The following is a 14,281-nucleotide window of genomic DNA, read 5'->3' on the forward strand; positions in this document are numbered from 1 at the left end:
AACTACTCAACAAAAGTGGCCATGTGTTTTCATCAATATAAACTCGGATAATTTTTAATCAAATCCAACAAAGTTTTTTTCTTCAAAAAAAAAATACAATCAATTTCAAGTGTTCTTCAAGAAAAAAAATGGACAACATTGAAATTTTTTGAAGAAAAAACAGTATGTTTTTGTTCGTGCAGTATTGCACCTTGCAACTATGTCATTGTCGAATCGTTGACAATTGGTCGGTGTAATAGTGATGATTGTTGATGGCCAATGAATATTTTTATATATAAATCAATCATTCATTGTTGTCAAATCATCATTTGCTCAACATTTGGTTTTTATTGATTGATTGAAAATGTTGTGGAAAATCTGTTTACCAATTTTACTCATTTGCCATTCTACTGCTATTGCACAGAAGCAGCAAGAAACATTTCTTGGTGATCTGCCCAATTATGATCACGGTGTTAGTGGTAAAGTTTACGCTCTAAATGATCATACATTGGTCGTACGAAATCTGAATTATGATGGACAAGCGCCTGATGCTTTTTTCTGGGTGGGAACCACACCGAAACCCGGTGTTACCGGTACACCGATTCCAGATGAAAATGGTTCACTAAAACCACTGAAAGGTTATCGTAATGCAACTGTTATGCTACAAATGCCAGCTGGTAAAACACTACGTGATATAAAACATTTTGGTCTTTGGTGCCGCGCCTATCAGATTGATTTTGGTCATGTTAAAATTGATTTTCATTAAAATTTAATCATGAAATGATTACAAGTTTCATTTGAAAAATATGTTGAAAAATGACAATTAAAAAAATTGAAATTAAAAAACAAATTTTTTGAAAATTGAAAATTTTTTTTTCTCTCCATTATTCAAATCAATTGGTTCCAAATTCTTGATTCCAGCTTTCATATTTGGCTAGATCATCACGAGAAAAACTTGGCTTTCCACATTGTAATGCTTGATGAAAATCATCGAAACAAATTGCCCTTATATCTTCTTGGCTGATTTCCGTCAGACGATCAGTTATCTCTGAAATGGAATACATTGCTGCATCACGACATAAATTTTTCATATCTGATCCAGAAAACGATTCAGTACGCTCGGCAATTTGATCAATCTGTTTATCGGTAAGTGAATGTTTTTCATTTTTCAAACTATTGATAATCATTTGTTTACGAGCACATATATCTGGCAATGGTATATATAATCGTACGGCAAAACGTCGTCGTGCAGCATCATCCAATTCATGTGGTCGATTTGTTGTACCAATAACAACGAGACCTTCGTTTGTTTGTTTCGATAAACCATCGAATTGTGATAGAAATTCCGTTTTCATTCGTCTTGACGATTCTTGTTCCGTATCTGATCGTGATTTTAATAATGAATCAATTTCATCAATAAAAATAACTGATGGCTGAAGACAACGTGCAACTTGAAACAAAGTTTTCATAGATTTTTCACCATCACCAACCCATTTAGATGTCAATAAAGCTGATGTAATGGAGAAAAATGTTGCCTTTATCTGCGATGCTATACATCGGCCAATCAGTGTTTTACCAGTGCCGGGTGGTCCAAACAATAGTATACCTTTTGGTGGGTCACGTAATCTAATGAATAAATCTGGTCGCATCAATGGAAAAATGATACATTTTCGAATGGCTGTTTTTACCGACTCTAAACCAGCTATAGTTGACCAATCAGTAACATCAAGATTGGCAATAATTGAACTTTGAATCAATTCAATCATACCTCGTTCAATTCCTTTCAATCGTTCATCATTGATCAATAATGTTGCATTCGTTACATTATTAGGTGATTTTTTCTTCATCATTGGATCTTTAAATGTGTTCAATTTTTCCTTGCGTACATTTTTGATAATTTCCTCTGCTTCGTCTTTCGCCAAATCATTATTGACAACTTTGTCAACCAAATGTTTTTCCAATCCGGTAATGAATGCAGATTTTTTTGTTGATTCTTCATTTGGTTGTTGTGATTGATTGTTATTATAAACACATTCATTATTATCAATCGATTCTTCGGTTATAGGCATTATATGATCAGATTTATTCGATTCTTGGCTACAACTATATTCACTATATTGATCACTTTTATTCGATTCTTGTGAATCTGTTGAATTTCGAGTGAATAATGATCGAGCAAAATCATTGGTTTTTGAGGATTTTCTTCGAAATAATCCCGGTACTCGTGTTGGTGAATTCTTTACCATAATCGGTTGTAGTTGTTGAATGAAATCTTGAGAAGCTGTAAAGGGATTTTAAAAATAAAATTTGTATTTTTTTAAATACTGAAAACTTACATTGAATGTTTATAGAATTGACATTTTCCAAATTTGAATCATCATCATCATCATCATCTTGCTCTGGTATTACAATGGATTGACCATTTTCATCATCTTCTAACAACGGTATCATTCTTTGTTCATTATATTGACGGAATTTATCGGAAATTTCTTTCATTTTATGAAAAATTCGAGAACGTATTTGGACACCATTGTCAAGTTTCTTTTTCATACGGCTTTGCCATTTATCGACAAAAAATTCATCATGTTGCGATTCATTTTGAACAATTTCAAATGCTGAATCAATAAATGTATTCACACCGTTTTTCTTATCGATTTCCAGCGAATATTCATGAAGTAAATCTTTCAAACGTTCATGATAAGAAGCATTCGGCAATGATTGTCTGAAAGCAACAAGTTGTAAAAATTGATTACGAATATTATTGCAATTTCTTTCTGAATTATTCAATTCACAGTCCAAAGCATAACGATATTCTAATTCAAAATCCATTTTTCCATCCACAGAAATAGAAATTCAATTTTGTCAAATGTCAAAAATTCAAATGATTCGAACAATACACGCGCCTTTTCATCATCAAAAAAAATAAAGAGTAGAACCAAAACAACTATCGCGATACAATCGATACCGATCATGATGATGATGATGATGAGCTCATTGTGATGATTTCCTTTTGTGTTTTGTGGTGTTGATTGGAAATGATTTTTTTTTTTTTTTTTTTTTGGTCAACATTCAAACAATGGTCGATGTAAAATTTGGATTTCAAATTTTGAAATGTCATATTTATTGAATTTATGAATTTCTTTTGTATTGGCTATCCATGATGATGATGATCAACATATAAACTTGAAACGAGCCAACAATTTCCCGCCATTTTGAATCAGTAAGTCATTGTCATTTCGAATCGAATAAAATAATTCAATTTACAAATACAATTTAATCCATTTATAGACAATCAATTGTGTGTTTGTGTATTTGATGGATTTGACTGACATTTTTGTTCTGTATCTGACACTATTGTGTGTGTGAAAATATTTTTTCAACTCAATTGAGTCAAAATCCAAAATGTTCTGGCTGTTGTGGTGGTGGTGGTGGTGATACTTGATATTTTTTTTCGCAACAAGATTTTTATTCAATATTGAATAAACGATTCAACAATGGCCTCAACAACAATGATGATGATGATGATGATGAGTCTATCAAATCAACTAGACATTAATGTGTCGTGTTTGAAACCAAACCTAAAATATACCAGGATACCAGATGAATGGAATACCATATTATTTTGGGTAAGTGCATACTCTGGGACATGATCCTGAAAAACATTTTCAATCTATTTTGACCGAAAACAACAACAACAACAATGATTTCCAAATGTTTTTTTTTTTTTTTTTGCTGGCCATGACCATATGCCAATCGGTTAAATAGATGCAGGCAAAAAAATAGTCATAATATTTGAATCCCTCATAAAACTCGTATGTCTGTTTAACTTGCCCTAAAGACCAAATTGTTCATCATCTGTCTGTTTGGTTTGTATCTGTGTTGTCTGGTTATTATTACTGATGACTTGAAACCAGCAACAACAACAACAAAAACCGTTACACGCGAATTGATCCATTTGATAAATAGCGAAAAAAGAAGGAAAGAAAGATTATCTTGGCACGATTTAAATAATAATAATAATAATCAGTCATTACATTACATTACATAAAGCTCAGTTTTATTCACTTTTGAATTTATGCAAAATGATCAAAAGAAAAAAAAATGCAAACCCATGGTCCAAACATCGACAATTTCCTTGCTTGTTTAGATGTCTTTTTTTATTATGTGTGCGCTGTGCTGTAATTTGAAACTTTTTTCCTGTGAAATGGCACGTGTTCTGGTTGTATTGTTGTTATTAGCATTTTGGGGCTATTCGGTTCGTTTGTGTTTGTGTGTGTGTGTTCTGAATTATCTTCATTTTTGCTTATCATCTGGATGGTAAACGGCGCACTACCATTTGCGATCCAGCATGAATATCTAAAATTTCAGCCAGTTTTTTTTTTGTTTGGTTTCCCATTGATCTGAACCACCACCACCGCCAGGTTCTCTTGACTATAGCTAGCATAACTATGGATTCGGTTACGCGCGCGAGACTTAATCACGTATTCAAAGCTTTTTTTCGATTGGTACCAAAAAAACCAATGGATAATTTTTTTTTTTTTTTGCTTGCCTAGACAATTTGTCCTTTTTGAACAACAACAACCTCTGAACACACAGAAAAGGGCGTATGTATATGGTAATGATGATGATGATGATGATGTACCCTATGTGTGTTTGTATTTGTCGAGAAAAAAAAGGTTTCACCCATTCTACCATGACTATCACTTAATGATGATCATCATTATTATCATCATTCATTTTCCATCAATATATCTCTTAAATACATTTTACATTTGTTGCCATTAATTTTTGTTTGCGTGTTTGTCTGTTGTTGTTAGTGTTGTGCAAAAAAAAATTTCTATTTTCATTGAAAACTTATGAATGAATGAAAATAGAAATGTCCAGGTGTGTGTCTATGTTTGTGAATTCACATTTATCATTGGTAAATTATTTTCAAATGATAAAAATAATTATGGCCAGAATAACTATAAACAGGAACAAAGTTTCAGCTCTTGTGATTGGAAAACAATCACATCCACTCAATTCATGAGAAAAAAACGAAATCAATCCATATTAATCCAGAGATAGAGAGATCATTAGCTTGAAAAAAAACTTGAATTTAACTTTTGTTTGCTATAACAAAGACAAACTGCTGGACAATCCGATTCCAGTGAACCGAAAAGTAGATTCCGAATCAATTCTGTCATTTCAAAAAAAAAATCAAATACAAAATCCATTGTTGTTAATTATTATTATTATCATTAACCAACACAAATATCATATATTCTCCATTGAATCTTGTCTTGAATGTTGTGAGATTTTGATCCTCTTTTTTTCGTTTTATGAAAAAAAAAATTTCATGATATTTTTCAGTGAAACTTTTCGAAATCAACTTGGGATCATCAATATGATTGAAATCCTTAGAGTCTAATTATCAATGCATTTGTTTTATTTTATTTTTTTAAAAAAATTCTCTTTTTGTTTGTTTAATCATTTCAAATGTATCCTATATGTCACATCATTTTGTGTTTGCTTAATTACTAGAATTAATATTGCCTAATGAAGGCTGTCATGTTGTCTTTTTTTTCTATGTCATTACAACACAATTGGTGGACACAAAGTGACCAATGGAAAAATAAAGGGTTAATTTGATGATGATGATGAAAAATGAATTTCATTTTAGAATTACTATGTGTCCAAAAACAAAAATGACAAATTCATAATGTTTTTTGATAATCATCATCATCATCATTATAATTAATATGAGCCAGTGTGTGTGTGTGTATGTATGTGTATGTTTTATAATAACTTAATATTTTTTGTTTCAATGGATGATAATTTTTCACTTTTTCTTTCGTTTTGACTTTTGACTTCTATTAATTCTCTGTGTGTATGTGTGTGTAATTTATCTTCAAAAGATGTCATTTTTTGTCTGATGATTAATTAATTGTTGTTGCTGTTATTCTTTCTTGTCCAATTTTTTTCTGAAAAAACAAAAAAAAACTTGTTATGATAATCCATACAATCATTATTAGTACTGGGATGAATTGAATTAGGAAAAAATATTGACCACAATTACCTAAATAGTGTATAAAAAAAACCATAGAGACACTGGTCCCTTTTGGTTTTCTTATTTGACCAATTACGATCATCTACGTTACATACACGATTCTGTTGTAAAATTCTTGAAATCCATTTATATTACCTCACAACTGATCAAAAATGATAAATCAACCTAGTGTTTTTTTTTCCACAATGACAAAAGTCAATTTCTCGTTTCTAGAACCAGGTCATATCATATCATATCATATCTGATTATTAATAATCATAAAAAATTCTATATCCAACTTTATAGTTAGATGATGGTCATTTTTTACAAGATTATAAAATTTTTCTTTCGTCCATTTATTACTCGTTGTTGTTCAGTGATCATCATCAATTTATAGATGGCAAAAAAATGAAAATAAACTGGGACATGGCTGTTGTGGTTTTTTTTTTGTATTTTTTACTATGTTGATACACTGGTCCCCAACATTGTTGTTGATGATGATGAGACAATGATAAGAAGAAAATTTAATTATGTTTATCGCCATTCACAGTGTGTATGTATGTTGCACTATCATCATATTTTATGATGAAAGAAATCCTTAAAGTTTATCACAAATGATGATGATGATGGTGATGTCCAGTAATTTTTTTTTTTGTTTCAAACGATGATCCCGAATTTGGGAAAATTTATGATTATCATTCATATAATATTGTCACAATTTGGGAAAGAAAGAAAAAAAAACTTTTCTTCGTTTGGTTCTTTTCTCACTCTATGTTGATAATAAAAAAAAGTGTCATATGGTCTCAGAGAGAAAAAAAAGATAAAAATGTCGTGAAAAAACATCGTAAAATGGCAATATTCTCTGTTTGTTTTTCTTATACTTTTTTGGTATTAGGGATATGGGTGTTGATGTCATTTCTTGTGTGTGTGTGTGTGTGTGTGTGTGTGTGAAATCAGTGTGTCATAAATTGTTTAATTGTTTCATTTTTGTGACTTTTTTTGGAGTTGATAATTGAATTCATTCGCATTTCAATAATGTTTGACACTCAAACGAATGACATTTTATGTTTATAGAAATAGAACCATTATTCATGAATAATTGCAAACAAAAAAAAAATAATAAAAATTACGGAAACGGAAAGGCGATTCCTTTTTTTCTCTGTTTTATCAAATTTAAAATGATTGAAGAAAATTGTCATTTTCGAAACGATTATAATTGCCACCACTATCAACAACACGGATAATCTGTGTGTGTGTGTGTGTTTGTGAAGATGTCCATCATCTATGAATGACAACAATTATTGGGTAGCCATTAGGATGATGATGATGATTATGATGAGATAATTGCGATGACAATTTCGATATACCTGGTCACTTTTCTTCACTTTACTATAGTCAAAAAATCATTGACCTTGGGCCATTATTATATCATATCAAAAAAAAAAACATGTACGGTATATGCAAAACAAAACAAAAAGTTGACTTTTTTGTCTGATCTTTTTTTTTCGCTGACAGAAATTATCTTGTCTTGAATTTTTTGTTTCTTCGTTATTTCAAGTTGACGAATTTGAAGTTGTTAAAATTGATTGATGATAATTTGTCAGTTTTTTGAACCATCGTATTATAAAAATTGTTGTACTGAAATGACAAAATCGAAATCAATTAATAGAAATCCAAATGAAAAAATGATGTGTGTGTGTCAATTTGTATAAATAATAATAACGTGAATGTTTGAATGTTTTCGCTATATAATTATAGATTATATATGGGCAAATAATAATGAAAAACACGTGCCAACACACCCGAGTTTATATGTGTGAATAAAATAATCATCATTTTCATTATTATTATCAACACCCTATTATAATAATAGTCTGTGTTGGTCGGTAGTAGAGTGTAGTAGCAACAAATTGATTTTTGTGTTTTCTTTTTTATTATTCATTTCATCGTTTTTAGCATTCAGAATGTCATTGGTTGACTGACGATGATGATTATGATGATAAACTTTACATTATTCAATGTTTTATCTGATCAAATGATCCGGTTGACTTGAATTGACTTTTACTACACTATATATATAGTGAAAAAATTATCAACTTTTAGATATATTGTTTTTTCATTTCTGTCATTGTCATTGGCCGGAAGTTTAGTTTTTCGTATTTTACTTGCCAGAAAAAAATTGATTTTTCTTTAGTTTTTTGTTTTGTTTGATTTGGATTTTTTTTCACTTCCAGCATTCGATTCTTTGTTGATTTTGGTTTCCTGTTTCTTTTATGAATGTGGCACGTGTCATTACTGCTGCCGCTAGGAAAATAACCAGCAGAATGAATGCAATTCTGCAAAAAAAAACATGATTTTCCATTTGTTTCAAGGTGAATTTGGGGTTAAAATTGATGATAAAATAGGAATAATTTATGAAGAAAAATTTTTCTGGCTTCTGTTTTCTTTTCTTTTTTTATTTTATTTCGGTCGGCTGATTGTGTAACTGTACCCTATCCTAAACCTGAACTTGGTTGTTTTATTCATTCACATTCATAAAATCAACCAACGCCCAATCACACACACACGGTAGTAACGAGAATAAAAAAAATGTGTGAAACAACATTGAAAAATGCAAAACAAAAAGAAAATTCCAACGAAAATAAAAAAAAACTTTCGATTCAATTTCATTCGGTCAATCGGTCAGAATGGTCAGTTAAAATGGTCGAAAATTGTTAATTGGCCATCATATACATTGTATGTATGTTTGAGCCATTGTGATGTATAATGATATTGCCCTGTGTGTTTGTGTGTATGTTATTTTCTTCTTTTGATCCATTTATCAATCGACAAATATAAAACCAATGAATGTATGATAGTATAATGGTTTGCGAAGGGTTCCAAAATAAACCAGAAAACAACAACAACAACAACAACGACAATCCATGTGTGTATTTTGTCTTATCGTGTTTTTTTTCTGGTTTTGTTGTTGTTGTTGTTTTCTGGTTCGTGTGGATTGTATATGCCACCAATACGCACAAACACCGCAGATTGATGATGATTTTGATGATGATAATAATAATATACAATGATATTTAGTTTTCATTCACAAAGTGGTTGGGGGAAGAGAATGGCAGAAGAAGAAAGGAACAAGAAAAAAAGAAAAACGAATTTTCCTGGCAAAAATGGAACATGGACTGAACACTTATCAATAGATTAATTGCTAGCCATTCATCTAAATACTACTCGTATTTTATCTTATATACTCTCTTGGCTTGTGTTCTGTTTTTTTTCTCTTTTTTTTTAAAAAAAAAACTATAATACACGATTGGATCGTCGTAATCGATTGATTGGTTTTGTTTCATTTTGTATGTCCACTACTATTGTCCATTTGTTTCACATACATGAAACACTTGCATAAATTCATTTATATTCCAAATGAAAATAATGGCCAGATAACATCCATTCGTTTTGTTTTGTTTTGTTTTGTTTTGTTTTCCAGTTATATTTGTTTAGGCAAAGTTTCAATGAATTGATTGATGATGATTCTTGATGGTTTTGGTGGTGGTAGACTTTTGTATTTTTTTTTTTTTTTTATATTTATGATTGTTGTTGTCATTGTCATTGACCCTTGATGATGATGACGATGACGATGATGGTAAAACGATGGTGGTTTAAACTAATTTTCATTTATCTACTCGGGATCATATTCATTTCATTTATTATCTGCTATACTTTTTTGAGCTGTTTTTTCCTCATATTTTTTTTCGTTGCTTCATTTTAGACATGGAAGTAAATTGGCTAAAATAAAAAGAAAAAGAAAAAGAAAATATGATTGCCCGATGGCTACTTTTTTTGTGTGTATGTTTGTGATTTCTATAGAAAAGAAGAAGATGAAAAAATGAATTGTTCCTGATGATGATGAATACAAATTGATCTTTTGCGATTGTAAAGTAAAAAAAAAAACATTTCGGTTTTTTTTTGTTGCATCTTCATTATTTCTTTTTCTACTTGATTTGTTTGTCTTGATTTTGAATTTGATTTGTGTGTTTGTGTCTAAAAGGCCAGTGATGATTCTGATGATGATCCTGACTTATAGATAAATAGTTCATTTTTTTCTGTTGTCTGTCTAATGAACCAGGTAAATCTCTTTTCTGTTGCTGTTGTTGTTGAATGACTTTGATTTTTAGCAAAAAAAAAACACACATGCAAATCCACTCTGAAATTCGTCTGAAATTATTCATTTTTGTTTCTGATATGTGTGCAATTTTATTTTACATTTTTCAAACTGACAAAATTTTTTTTTCTTTTTTAGAATATTCATTTGACCTGAATTTTCAATCAAAAAAGCTTAACCTTTTTTTTGAATTTTTGTTGTCGTCGTCAAAATGTTTGCCATGTTTGCCTTTGTCATTGTCACTGGTTGTTGCTTTGTGTGTCTGTGTGCAACAAAGAGAGAGAGCGAGTTTTGATATTAATAATTTCGATAATTACCTGGGATTTAATCAAGTTAATTGTGTCTGTGTGTAGATTGTGAAATGAACATTGGCGTGTGTGTGTGTGTATACGATGGATACCTTTTTTGTTTTCTCGTTCATTCGCTCGGGCAAACTAAAAAAAACAGATTCAGCGTTGAAATCCGTAATTTATAATGTTGGAAAAACAAAATAAAAAATGATATAACAAGGTGATAAATGGACCTTGATGGAGAAATTTTATTCTGTCTGTTTGTTTCTTTCTATCCATTTATTTTTTTCTGATAATTTCGTTGTTGTTGATACAAAAAAAGAAAAAAAATTCCCATTCATCATCATAATATGGTTAGATTCGTTTTGTCAATTTGTCGTTTTTTTCAAACAAACGACAAATTGATGCTCGAACAAAACAACAAGATGATTGAAAATCAATCGATTGATTTCATTCGGCCAATTGAAACGTGTAAATTAGCAAAATTATTCATTACGATTTTGAATATCGTGATTTTTCCGGTTTTTTTTCCATCCAAGTTGATGATGATGATGATGTGAATGAGTTCCATTGCCAATTTACGACAGAATCGACAACAGAATTTTTAGTTGAATTATGCTAACTAGATGACGATGATGAAAAGCGGCCGAATTCTTTTTTCGTTTTCGTTCGCTTCATCAAAAGAAAATTACGAAACATAATGGCAAAATCATCAATGATTGAATCAAATTAGTGACGAAAAAAAGACCTCAGTGAATCAATCAATTCTATGAATGGTGTGTGTGTGTGTGTGGCTGAAATCTTTTTTCGGTTTTTTAAATTTTATTTTTTTTATTTTTCGCTGAAATTTGAATCCAATTTCTTGGCTGTTTTTCATTTTCCTATCAATTCACTCCACTTCACTTGTGATATGATTGATGTTTTTCGTTTCGTAGTGTCGGCAGTATGTCGAAAGTTAAAAAAAATTCACTTGGCTTTTTTTGTGGTGGTTCAATGCAATTTAAATCCTTTTTTTCCAGAGCGAGAGAGAGAAAAAAAAATTGGCTAATTTTTTTTCTTAAAATTAACCCACATGAATAAATGAATGGATGTGTGTGTGATGGATACCCAGTGGGGAATCCAATTCAAATTCATATTCAAAACTCTCAAATCTCATCATCATTTTTTTTCAGAAATTCAAAAAATTTCCTCTGATTTTTCAATTATGATTCGATTTACCCAAAAAAAAACGAGAGAAATTCATTATAATAATCGTTATTGTTTTTTTTTTTGTTTTGTTTTTCTTTCAAATGAATCATGTGTCGCAATCTATTTCATTTTGAATTCTCCAAATTGAAATTTTTTTTTTTTAATTACAACAATTCAATTTTCCTCTCTCTCTCTTGGTGTTTTGACTAATTAATTTCGTTTTTTTTCTCTCTTGAAAAATTCATCAAAAATAAATTTTTTTTTTGCGTTTTTCGTGTAATGAATTTGAAATTCAATTAAATTTATGCCAAAAATAATGATAATCTGGAGAATGGTTTTGTTTATTTTTTGTTTTCTTGTTAACTCTTTCATTATTCGTGAATTTACCAACATTTGCTGTTGACCATTTACCATTGTATTTTGGTATACGTTTAATGTGAATATCTCGCATTGAAAGTCTGTATTCGACAAGTGAATATTTTTTATTTTTTTTTTTTTTTTATTTTTTGGTTTACATTTTGTTGGTGTTCGATAATGAATAGATTCAGTTCACACACAAACACATGCACAGTTTTTGTTGTCCATTCGATCCAGAATTTTTTGTCCGCCTTTTTCGATTTTTTTTTTTTTGTTTTTCATTTCGTTTTGTTTTTGGCAATTTCTTGACTTGAAACAAATTACGTATGGTGGTGGTAGGCAATTTTTCACAAAAAGTTGACTTTTACCGATTTTTTTTTGAGTAAAAAAAAGGGTACGACCAGCCTGTTTTTGTGATTGTCCCACGCACACATGTGACAAATATAGATTGCCTTTGTTATTGTTATGTCATCTTCATTCGATTCGATTCTGAATTTTAGTTTTGTCGATAATCGATAAAGGCCATTATATTGGTTTTTTTTCTTTTTACAGAAAAAAAACACTGACCGTAAACACAGAATAAAGTTCAACTTTTTTTTGCCCAATTTACAAACATAATACATTCATGGAATTTTATTTGTTTGGGTCGAATTTTGATGAAAAATTTTTTTTCTCTATTGTTGTTGTTGTTGCTGCTGGTGGTGGTGGCGATGGCTTTATTGAAATCCGGCCGGTATGTTTGCTTGTGAATATTCTGTCGATGTCAAAAACAGATTTGGAAATTATTATCTTGATAGTTTGTTTGTTGTTGGTTGTTGGTTCCAGAGAATAAACTTTTTTTTTTTTGATTCTGGCTTGTTTGTTTGTGCATATATAACCACAAACTTTATGAATAAAGTGAATCAACGTTTTTTTTCATTTCATTTGGAGATATTGACAATACGACAACAACAACAACAACCGCTGTTTAATATTGAAATTCTCTGTTTTTTTTATGGAAAAAAAATCTTATCCATAGGTCATCTAATCGATAATTATCTTGTTTTCTGAATATTGTAATCAGTATCTAGGTCGTGTGAGTTTAATTCTTTCAATCCACCGCATTTTTTCAGTAATAATAATAATCTTAATTTAAAGATTTTAAGAAAAGCCGAACGAAAACGATGAAAAGAAATTTTGTCGTCATCATTTACAACAACTTCTCCATATATTTTAATAAATTGGTTATCTTCTTGTTTTTTTTTTAAATCTAAATTTAATGAGATTTTCAAGACACAACAGCGAATGAAAAAAAAGATTCAAGTGTTGGCCAAAAATCATTATCATTGTTGTTACTAAATTTTGACCCGTTACACTTTTGATTTGGAAAAAAAAGTTTTCTCTCTGCATTCATAGAATAAATGGTATTGAAAACAGCCAACAACAAAAAAAAACACTAAATGATCAAGTTTGTATTCTTTTGTTAGATACAAAAGAATTTTTGCGAGTAAAAAAAAACTTTTCTTTTTTAAATCCAATTTTGATTCATTCATTCATTCTGTGTGTGTGTGTTTTTTTTTTTGTTAATGAAAATGTTTCTCATGGTCAGATGGGATTCATTTTTTGTATTCAAAATCGATTTTGGATTATTATCATTGAGCAAAAATGAGTAAAAAAAAATTTAAATGCTGGTCTTATGATAATAAAGGTTTCATTAATCAAAATTAAGGCATGACCATCGTTTGTGTTTGTGTGTGAATGGACATTCACACCATTCGTTTAGAAGATGTGAATATTCTTTTTTCACACATTTGAAATGATGTGGTAATGCAAATGTCATGTGAGAAATATTCACCGAAACTTTTTTTTCATTCTAAAATGACGATGATGATAATCAGTCAGCAGAATTTTTATTTTTTTCGTTTTGGAAATTTGTCATCATCAGTTTTTTTTGTCGTTGTTGATATTTGTATCTCTGAGAAAATTTCTTCATAATTTTGCCAGCCATTTGTAATGGTACAATGTTTTTTTTCCATTGGAAAAAAAATTCCAATCAATCGATCAATTATAAATCGATTAATTAATTGGTTTGAGAGAATTTTTGAAGCTCCGATTAAAAAAAAACACTGACTTATTAGCCCTCAAGCAATTTTCATTTTTTTTTTTTTTTTTGTTCAACAAACTAAAATACCGTTTACAGTATTTTTCCCTCGAATTTAATGATCGTCGTTCAGTGAAAAAAAAAATTTTCAAACTTGAACGAAAAACAAATTTCTGGAAACATTTTTTTTCGAAGATGCTAAT

The 14,281-nt window shown here is 29.9% G+C and overlaps 2 protein-coding genes across 2 annotated transcripts; one reads left to right on the plus strand and one right to left on the minus strand.

The window, feature by feature from the left end:
* Positions 1-287: 287 nt before the first annotated feature.
* Positions 288-769, plus strand: LOC124498185 (protein Skeletor, isoforms B/C). The gene has a single exon (XM_047061905.2). The coding sequence runs from the start codon at positions 344-346 to the stop codon at positions 743-745; it is 402 nt and encodes a 133-aa protein (XP_046917861.1). The 5' UTR covers positions 288-343; the 3' UTR covers positions 746-769.
* LOC124498539 (putative spastin homolog spas-1) lies at positions 732-2,910 on the minus strand. The gene is made up of 2 exons (XM_047062304.2): positions 2,316-2,910; positions 732-2,260 (listed from the first exon to the last, which is right to left on the minus strand). Exons 1-2 carry the CDS (start codon positions 2,806-2,808, stop codon positions 873-875), a joined length of 1,881 nt encoding a protein of 626 aa, XP_046918260.2. The 5' UTR covers positions 2,809-2,910; the 3' UTR covers positions 732-872.
* Between the last annotated feature and the right edge of the window lie 11,371 nt (positions 2,911-14,281).

This window comes from Dermatophagoides farinae, chromosome 3 (assembly GCF_024713945.1).
Source record: "Dermatophagoides farinae isolate YC_2012a chromosome 3, ASM2471394v1, whole genome shotgun sequence".
In the NCBI taxonomy this organism is placed as follows: Eukaryota; Metazoa; Arthropoda; class Arachnida; order Sarcoptiformes; family Pyroglyphidae; genus Dermatophagoides; species Dermatophagoides farinae.